Source organism: Otolemur garnettii, unplaced genomic scaffold, assembly GCF_000181295.1.
Source record: "Otolemur garnettii isolate 467f Iridium unplaced genomic scaffold, OtoGar3 scaffold00079, whole genome shotgun sequence".
NCBI classification, from domain to species: domain Eukaryota; kingdom Metazoa; phylum Chordata; class Mammalia; order Primates; family Galagidae; genus Otolemur; species Otolemur garnettii.
Window position 1 is genome coordinate 5,508,044 of NW_003852474.1, and position 10,753 is coordinate 5,518,796.

The window sequence follows — 10,753 nt, forward strand, 5'->3', positions numbered from 1 at the left end:
ATCAACACGCTGCCGTTCTCAAACCTTCCAGCTTATTCACTATCGTGCCCACAGGACTTTTCTCAGATGTCAATTTAATCATGTCATAATCCTGGGGATAGAATTTAGCTGTTACAATACCTTATCTGAGAAAGGGCTATGTTTAAATTTGCATACAAGGTCTCTACTTTCTAGCGCCACCTAGCCTCCCTCCCTCCCAAACACCGTTTTCCATCTCCCTCTGCTCATTTCCTCTCAGGACCCACCTGCCTTCCCTTCCCCACCAGCTTAATTGATTTTCAAGCACAGTGTAATAGTCACTTTTTCCAGGAAGCATTTCCTCGGACACTCCCAGCGTCTGGTTTAATTTTGCTCTCTCTACGTTCACCTCATGCTATCATCAGATTCTTAGTTGACTTACCTACTTCCTCTGGTGAACTGCAGCTTCTCTGATGACAAGGACTCTCATTACTACATCCCCAATGTCTGACATGGCACCAAGAAGATAACAGGATCCAAGTACTCGGAGGATGGATTCCAACCCTCTCATTTTACAGATGAAAACACCGAGGCCCAAAGAATGACACAAGTATAAGGTTGGAGAACAAGTTAGTGGCAAAAGCAGAGCCATAACGGGGGCCCTTGAATCTAAGCTTGTGGGACATGTTTCCCCCTCCTCATACTGCTTGCCTCGTGGCCTTCTTCTGCCTTCTCAAGCCCAGGGGTTGCATATAAAATAAATGGCCTGGGCCCACCCACGGGTGATCTGCTTCAGCTGGAGGTTGAGGCCAAGCATCTGAAGGGCTCACTGGGTAAAAACTGATGCCCACTCAGGATTGTTAATTAATCACAGCTTTGGAGTCCATCTCTAATTCTACAGAAGTAGAAATTACAATCACCAAGACAACATTTAGGAAAAGGAAAAGGCAGAGGATGTACAGAAACCCCCCAAGACTTATCTAATGTCATAATAAGTAGGAAGGATAAGCAGTAAGATAATGTGGTGGTACAAAGCGTTTGATTTAAATTGAAGGTGACATGCAAGGCAATGTGAAAAAGGCAGGTAAAGTATAAATCTGTATGGGAAAAAGTTAAATTTAACCCTGCCTACAGCTACATCAAGGAGGGAAACACTGAAACTTCTAGAAGATAATACAGAAAAATGCCTTGGTACCTTGGGGTAGGAAAAGATGCTTAAACAAGTCATAGGAAGTGCCAATCACAAAGGAAGAGTTATTCAGTTGGACCATATTAAAATTAGAAAGTTTAAAACCTTACTATGGGAGTAAAAAGGCAAGCCACTGCCTAGGAGGATATATCTGCAACGCTTGTAACTAACAATTACTGATATCTAGATATGTAAAGAATTATGACAAATCAATAAGAAATATATAAGACAGGAGGCTGGCAACTACCATGGGTCAAACCTGGCTCACTGCTATTTGTAATAATTTTCAATAAAATGTTTTTGGGACACAACCACACCCATTCATTTCCATATTGTCCACAACTACTGTTACACTACCAAAACAGCCGAGTAGTTGAAGCAGAGTCCATCTGTCCTGCAGATATTTAAGATGCCTAAGATATTTACTGTTTGTCCCTTTGTAGAAAAGGCATAGGGACCCTGGAGAAGACAATGAAACAGAGAAGCAGACCAGATACTTTCACAAGAACTCAACAGAAAAAGTCAGGCGCATGCACAGGTGCACACACACATAGACTCACAAACATACAATGGCCAATAAGCAATATTAAAGATTTCCTTTGTCATTTATTAGTGAAATGATAATAAAGCCAAAATAGCACACAGTTACTCAGTCACTCTACCGGCAAAAACGACAAAGACTAATAATACTACGTGTTGTCAAATATAGCAACATAAATAACTCTTATACACTGCTGCTGGAACTAAAAATTTGCACACTAGTTTGAGAAAAGCCTTGCCATTTTCTACCAACTTTGAACACATTCAGTATGACCCTACTATTCCACTCTTGCATAAAATTTGCTACACAAAATTGCATTCATGAGTGGATGAAGCATATAAGAATGTTCACATCAGCTTTATTTATAATATTCAAAAATTGGAAACAACTCCAGTCTGATAACAATGATAATGATGAAGTACTATATAGCAATGAAAGGGGATGGTCTCTTACCACCTGCAACAGCATGGATAATTCTCATTGATTTGCTGTGGCGCCAAGGAAGCAAGACACAAAATACTACATATAATATTATTCCAATTAAATAAAGTTCAAAAACTGGCAAATCTAATTTATCACAGTGTAAGTCAGGGGAATCATTACATTTGGGCATTAGGAAGGCATGGTTCTTGCAAGAGGTGTCTTTAGAGGTGCTAGTTACATTTTCTTTCTTGACTTTGATAGGAAGGGGAGTTAAAAGGTGTATTATTTATTGATAACACATCAAGCTCATCCACTTATGATTGATGTATTTTTTTTAACTTTGTTTTTGTACAGACAAGATCTCACTGTGTTACCCTGGCTAGTCTTAAACTTCTGGCCTCAAGCAATCCTCCTGCCTCAGCCTTCCAAAGTGCTGAAATCACAGGTATGAGCCACTGGGCTTGACCAGAATGGTACATTATATGAGTATATGTTATACTTCAATGAAATGGCATTTTTTTAATGCATGCTAAATTGAGTACCCAGGATTTGGAAATAAATAAAATCTCCTGTAAGTTAGTAAGAAAAAGGCAAAAAAACAAAACAAAAATCAAAACAAAATCAAACCAGGAAAAGAAATATGCCAAAATATGTGAGTAAGCAGTTCAGAAGAAGATTAAAAAATGGACAATACATCTTTGCAATTCCAAATTGTGTGCTATAAACATTCTTGTGCAGGTGTCCTTTTTATAAAATGACCTTGTTTCCTTTGCGATTGCCAGGCCAAATGGTAGGTCTACGGTAAGTTCTTTAAGGTATCTCCATATGATTTTCCACAAAGACATGTAAACAACCCAAGAGCCCACAACACATAACTGGATTAATAAAATGTGGTACAGGCATCCTGTAGCATATTACTCCACCATAAAGAAAAAGGGAGAGCTAGAATCTTTTGTGACAGCCTGGATAGAGAAGAAATGTCAATCAACTTGCCAGCAGTTTATAAAACCTTTCATGAAATAGGAAATTTCCTAGAGAACAAAACCTTGCCAAAACTTGCTTAAGAGAAAATAAAAAATTTGCATAATTCTATCATTATGAAAGACATTAAATTAATAGATGAAAGCATTCTCATAAAGGAAATTCATGATCTAGATGGTTCTGCCTACAAGTGCTAATCAGTGGTTAGGGAAAACTAATTCCAATATCAAATAACTAGCCTGTGTTTCTTCATGCCAAGGATCATGACTTCCATATCAGCAGATGGCAAAGTACCCCAGAAAAGAGAACATTTGAAGGTGAAAATACAAGGTGCAGAAAGATGAATGCAAGATGCTCTGTTTGCATAAAAATGGCACCCACATATTGGGGAAGGAAAGATGGGCTTGCAGTAAATATAAAACAGGAACAGGAAAAGGTTTCCCAGAGATGGCATAATACTTTCTGATTATTAAACCATATGCATGTTGTACCCATTCAAACAAACAAACAAATTAATTAATTAATGTTAGAGGGAAAAAAAGGGGAAGGACAGCCTATAACACAAGGATAACTAGAGGGAGGTGGTAGATCCAAATAAGACAATATTACAGAGCCATAATAATCACATATTTTAAAAAAATAATTAGCAGGGTAAAATTTATCAATAGATCCTAGCTAACAAATCTATTTGCATTTTTGGCACCCAAATTTCTTTACCAATTCTGCCTTAAAAATAAAGCTTAACCTAGAAAAAAGAGACAAGTGGGTCTTAAAGAAGAGGAAGAGAAATAGCGATAGAAGATTTTTTTTTTTTTTTACCTTATACCACTTTATTAAATCAAAAACACAACTCTCTGGGAAGATCAAATGACATGTAAGACTGCCATCATCTCCAACGTGTAGAATTTGTTTGTACTCCTCTGATAAATTCAGTAGACCATTTCTGGAACCGTTACACCAATACTTTTTATGAACACTTAGGTTTAAATGTATTCTGTGACAGCTGTTTCTACCCCTGCAAGAAAGAGGAAAGCCTCATAAGCTCTTACAGAATCACAAAATCAAATGATTTGGCTCATCTTCAAAGAATTTTGAAGGTGCTGGCAAACCATGAAAAATCAGAAGATGGTCTTGAGCTGAATACACAGCTGCCTTTGATGGGGCGTATGCTATCTAGCTGATCACAGGCCCCTTGAGACCTGTGTCACTCATTTAAATTTCTTCCTAGCACAGGGCCTTGGGTGGGGATTGGAATATATCCAATGCTTAACTGCTAAATCTCAGCACACATTCGTTATGAAAAGGGCCTAAAGGAGATATGTTCCTATCTGGATATGTTCCCAAAACGTTTGGTATTCCAAGAAAGATGGCAGCAGTAATATAGGGACAAACACACCTTGTGAGCCCAAGGTACCATTCAATGGGAAAAGATACATATCATGTTCCAAAAACAATTTACAAATCTGTTTTAAAACGTGTCTACTGAAAAATGTCTTGCAGCAATTATAAAAACTATATGAAATGATTCTTCTCATAGAGTTCTCTAAATTCCTTACAAATTTTCCTGAAAGAATTAATATATGCACATATATATATATGAGTTAGTTCTATTTCAAATGAGGAACTTACTCTATAACACATTGGTAGATTCCTGTGTCTTCCAATGCAAAGGGGAGAAACAAAATCCAAGTCTGGTCCTGGTGAATTCTAGACTCACTGTGTTTGGAGATTGGGATTCTGCTAGAATTTTTATACCAGGTTATATTGACTTCCCCAGATGTTAGGGGAGGGTATGTACAATTAAAAGCAAAAGGCCCGTCTACAGAAGTCGTCTCGTTCGGCATACTAATGACCTTGCATACATCTAGAGAAAGAAATGGAAAAACAAAAATAATTAACCATATAAGAAAACACTAGTTTTAACAAATGCCTCTTCAATTTTCTAGTCAATTTGAAATTTTATTTGGGGATCTCCTTAGTCCCAAAAATAGCCTGCTGATTTGAAAATACAATTCCAAGTTCTTCAAATGTATCCATAAGACACCATGAATTCAGCCTCCTCCTCATCAACCTCTTCCCCATTTGGAGTAATTTCCCTCTTTCCCATCCGTTCTAAGACCTGTAATTCTTTCATCCTCCTCCTACAGAGAAAGAAAGAGCTCTCCTGGTCCTGTTCTCTTTCTGCTCTGCTCCCCAGTTATTTTACTTTGTCTTGAGTAAAAAGTATCTCATCCCAAAATGGATTGTTAAAAAAAAAAAAACTGACTGAACTTTTCAAATTCATTTGTACCAAATTAATATTTTTTATTAGAAAGTTGTGCTGTTGATGGTTTCTTTGGTTCCACTACGGTCATTAAATAATCCTTGGCATAGGAAACACCTAACTCTACATTTTTGCAAATTTGTCTAACTCCTTCTCCTCTCCAAAGTCAACTCGAAGCTGAATGGTGACATGTGGGGATGAGCACCAGAGCACTTTCGAACTGAAACTTGCTGTTTCCCATTCCGCAGAATTCGGCCTGGCCACGGGGAGAGTCATTAGCCAGGTGCAGGTCTCAGGCGATCCCCGGGAGTCCGCCAGGGGGCTCCCCAGGAGGCGCCTGGAGGCCGGAGAAGGAGGGCTGTCTCTGCAACCTGAGGACACCCCCGACGTACCTGCTCTGACAAATGCTGGAAGAGCGATGGACAGCCCGCAGAGCAGCAAGGACCACACCCGCATGCTGGGCTACAGGAGGAAAGAAGAAGGTGACAGGGGAAGGCGAGGAGAGGGGGGACGCAGCGGGGAGGGGCGCCCTCCCCCCGGCCCACGGCTCGCGTCGGGATCGCTGAGGCGTCTGCCCAGACGATCCCCACCGGGAGTAATGCCCCTCTTTCCCTTCTCTTCTAAGACCTGTAATCCGTTCTTCCTCCTGCTATAGAGAAAACAGCTCTCCGGGTCTTGGTCTCTTTCTACTCTGCTCCTCAGTTATTTTACTTTGTCTTAACAAAAATAAAAGATGACTGTCCCTTCTTCAAAGGGGGCCCTCCATCTTGGTCCCCGCGTCTCCCCAGACACTATCTCTGCGCCTGTCTCGGTCTCACTCCGGGCGGCGACCCTCTGGATCGAGGGCGGGGAGCGCAGACCCGCCGCGGAGGAGCGTGGGCGCGGAGGTTTGGGAGGCGGCGGCGGCGACCACTTGGCGTCTCCCTCTGCCACCTGGCAGCTGGGCAGGGGCGACGTCTGGAGCCCGCGGGAGGGTCGAGGCGCCCCCACCGCCCGGCCCCGCAGCCCCCGGTCCCCACCTGTGCGCGCGCGTCCCCTCCCCTGCGTGGCCCTGGTCTCGGGATCCACTTGGGCCCGGCGGTCGGCACAGAAACCCCAACACCGGCTCCGCGCGGAGAAGCCGGACCCGCAGGATCTGCGGGTAGACCCGGGCTCGACGCCCGGGCCGGAGTCGGAGTCGGCTCTCCCGAGTCACCCGACCGGCCCAGATCCCGCCCGGCGGTCTTGTTCGCGGGCCTCGGTGCGAGCACATTTTTGCCACCTCTTTTCCTGCACACCTTTCCTACCATCAGGGACCAACCCGTACTTGGCTCAGCCGCAGACTCCCGGCCCGGTGTCTACCTGCCTGCCGGACTGGGGCGTGCTGGATGTCGTGGAGAGAGAAAAATCTGGCGCGGACCCGAACCCGGTCACGGCATTTTCGTGCCTAGGTATTTACCCGCCGCCACCGTGGGCGGGGCAGACCTGCCTTCCGCGGTGGAGTATAGGAAGGAACGTGGCATCACACTAGGAAGTGGGTTGGAAGTCTTTTTGCCTAATTTTCTAGCCGGTCTTTCATCACCAGAAATGTCTGCTTAAATTTATTCCAAGTCGTCTCTGTAAGTGTCCCTATAAATTTATTTGATTCCAGATTCCATTTGAACAGTTATTGCATGACCAGCATTGGCCTGAATGGATCGCCCCAAAGTGGAAGCCATCCAAAATTGATTCTAAGGAATATGGCAATATTCATCTGCTGGAGTCATACTCATTAACCCCTGTAAGGCAGACATCCCATGGTGGTTCTCAACTCCTTGGCTCAATCTCAGCCAAGGATTGTTCCTACCTAAAATTTCCCAGTAAGACAATAGCAACAAGGACCTGTTGCCCTGGCCATCAGGGAACACCCCAGAATTATCCCAGAGGGCATTGAGACATAAGAAAGGGTATAATATGTAATCTCCATTTAACAGATTCCTGGAGGAGCTATTCCTAATGGTCTTTGTGAGATTAAAGACAATGAGACAAAACAACCCCCCCCCCCAATAGAGAGAGATGCAATTATTGTTTCATTAACAGCAAAAGTTCTTGAGTTAGGTCAGTGGTTAGCAGATTTTAAAAAGTACTGAGGATTCCAAAGTGCGTTTGTTTATGTAAGAGTTATGCCTGTTCATGTTACTATATGGGAAATTAAAGGAAGGATTCTAGAATATCTAATTTCTTATTTACTTTAAAGAGCAATAAAAAACCCATTATATGTTAACATAAGTGCCATGCAACTTATGAAAAATAACTGTACTTTCTAAAACAGACTTATTGAGAAAAGTGGCATTGTTCTACATATTTGCAAGTGTCTTTGATTTCTGGCTTACTAGAAGATGACTAGTTTCTCATACCCGCTTCTACATTCAAACTCTTATGATAGAATATGTCATGTAGTCTCTGAAAATGTCCATTAGATTTTTTATTTTATCTGTAAAATAAAACAGGTAGTATTTTATCTGTAAAATAAAACAATGAATAAGTAGTAAAGTTAAGAAAATATATTCTGAGATTTTCAGGTATGGGCAGAGAATACCTCGTAGTGCAGAAGGTTCTGTTTTACAGAGAACATGGAATTTTGACACAGCCAGGCACTTGGCTCCAGTTTCTGGTGGGGAGAGATCTGAGTATAAATTCTGCACTGTCAGTTTTGAAACTAGAGCACCTAACATGAAATCATTCCAGAGACCCTTCCCAAAAAAACATATTGTGCATTTACTTGGGAAGAGTTATCTGATGGAGAAAAGGAAAAACAAAATGACCTTTAAATGGTAGTTAGCACTGATTTTTCAAATGGTTAGCTAAAAAATACATTAACTGGTAACATGACCAAAATATCATGAAGAAAAAACTCTCTGAATTCTTCCAGTGAGAAATTCTGTATAGGCAATAGCTGATTTTTTTTTTCTAATAGCTGATTTTTTTTTTTTTTTGCATTTTTTGGCTAGGGCTGGGTTTGAACCCACCACCTCCAGCATATGGGGCCAGCGCCCTACTCCTTTGAGCCACAAGTGCCTCCCTGATAGCTGATTCTTAATTTCACTGTTGTGGCTGTTGCTGCTGTTTTTGAGACAGAGTCTCACTTTGTCACCCTGGTTAGAGTGCTGTAGCATCATAGCTCACAGCAACCTCAAACTCTTGACTCAAGTGATCCTCCTGCCTCAGCCTTCCAAGTAGCTGGGACTACAGGCGCCCACTACAACATCTAGCTAATTTTTTTTCTTCTTTTTTTAGTTGAGACAAGGTCTCACTCTTGCTCAGGCTGGTCTTGAACTCCCAAACTCAAGGGATCCTCCCACTTTGGCCTTCCAGACTGCTAGGATTATAGGCTTGAGCCACTGCATCCAGCCAGATTTTTAAATTTTTATAAACTCTTGCATTTTAAAATTTTACTGAGGAATTTAAATCCCTCAGGAATATATTAAACAAATCTCTTTCTTTAGGCCACAACACACCCTTTCATGTTGAGGGTTGGCAGAGGGTCCAGCAGCATGGAAAACTTCATTTACATTGTACTTTGCTCTTATTTTTAGGATCCCTCATGTCAGTGGCCACTTCTAGTTCACAACCCCTTTCTGCCCATTCTATTCACACATTCTAATGGGACTTGAGATAACCAAGTAAGTTCATTCATACAATTGCTACTAACAAAGCTACTATTTTATCAGGCCCAGATGTATGTTAGGCACCATGCTTATAATATAAATAGATATTTATATATGTATTAGTTTGATATAATTAATTGATAAAATAGATTACCATATTAATCTATTCAACCCTTAAGCAACTCTATGAGTTGGGTATTATACCCATTTTATAGGTAAGGACATTCTTATGTATGGGGCTTACGTAGTTTATCTAAGGTTTTGCACCAGGTAGACGGTGGAAGCAACATTTACAGCAGACTTTCTCAGGCCCTAACCCCTAACCCCATCTGCCACATTTCCCTTCTTCCCAGGGACTGGTAGAGCCATCGGCCCCTTAGAATTGCTATGAGGTAAGAACCAGGAGGCAATGACTGGGTGGAAAGGGCTCTCTGACCGTTAAGAGTCTGAGCTATAGAGCATGCATTTTGCCTACTTTCTGTGTTAAAAGAGAAAATAAATGGAAGCCTTCAGAAAAATGTCTAAGTCTATGCAAATATTGCCATTATCATTTTTTGGAGATGTAAATGATAATAAGTTAATAAACAATAACATGACACATTTTAATCCATTTTAGAAGATAGCAAACAGATGAAGTCCACTTGCGGCTACTGATAGGAGTCTAAGTTCATTGTTGAATAGTGGCCTGGACCTCCACTCCCCTCCTCCCCACTCCTACAAAGTACTCCGTGCAGCATGCGTTCTTATCTCCTCAGGCCTCAGAATGTGGCCAGAGAGGGCAAAGAAAAAGATTTTCAATAATAACACTCAATGTGCTCAATGTTTGACAGTTTTATTGGAAAACAAGTACAGTCTATTGATCAATGACATATGCTGTACATGAATCTGATGTTTTAATATATAAAAAATAGTTAGCATCTGCTGTAGAATTACACAAACAAGTTTTAAAAAACCCTTCATCATTAACCAGTACAAACATAATTTATCAAAAATGTCATTTAAAAATGGCTCAATACCTTTTCTTTTATTGCAAATAAAAAGAAAGGCAGGAGGGAGAAATATAAATTCTTCTAAACCAGTTTTAACAACTGGTAATTAAATACTTTATTGCATTTGCAAACTCTTCTTCAACACTCAGATCATAAACAAAACGCAATCAGAAAGTGCAATAAACTGTTATCAATGGGGAAGGCATTTAAAAAGGGGGTTTGGGGGGGGAGGGAAGACAGTAAGTTAAATTTCATAGGAATCTAGGAATGTAGCTTCCCCCCTGCCCCACACTCCCCCAATACTCCCACTCCAGCCCTTGGACAATGAGAATGACATCTGGGAATGACATCACACTCTTCTGTTTGAAATGCCCCTTAGCCCTGGTTTATTCTTGGTTGTCAAGGCCCTCCCCACTTGCTGGCCACTTTTGTTGCTAATTAAAATTTCCGAATTGGCTTGCTTTCTTGGCACCGTGCACACAGATACGTTTTCTAGATGACAGACTCAGATCATCAACAAAATTAAATATTTAATTCTAATAGACGTTTGAGGATGTGACACCCCCCACCCACCCACCCACACATTGCTGTGGACTTCTGGCCATCCTCTGTGTGTGGTGCCAAGTGAAAGCAAGGGAAACGTAGGCACTGTCTTTCAGAACGGCAGCTGTAAAACAGCGCCGTCCCTCAACGTCAGGTCAGCTCAGGAAAAAGCAGGTGGAAAGGGATGAGTCCGAGGATTAACTAAACCCTGTGTTTGAGTCTCTTTCCGACTACTCCAGG

The 10,753-nt window shown here is 41.5% G+C and overlaps 1 protein-coding gene across 1 annotated transcript in view; it reads right to left on the reverse strand.

Annotated features, from left to right (window-relative positions):
- IL1RL2 (interleukin 1 receptor like 2) overlaps nucleotides 1-9,350 on the reverse strand; it is a 48,309-nt gene extending 38,959 nt beyond the window's left edge. The window contains 5 exon segments of the mRNA XM_012807923.2: nucleotides 3,912-4,107; nucleotides 4,722-4,956; nucleotides 5,748-5,817; nucleotides 6,697-6,861; nucleotides 9,306-9,350. Coding sequence (XP_012663377.2) covers nucleotides 3,912-4,107; nucleotides 4,722-4,956; nucleotides 5,748-5,817; nucleotides 6,697-6,861; nucleotides 9,306-9,350 — 711 coding nt within the window.
- Nucleotides 9,351-10,753: the final 1,403 nt, after the last annotated feature.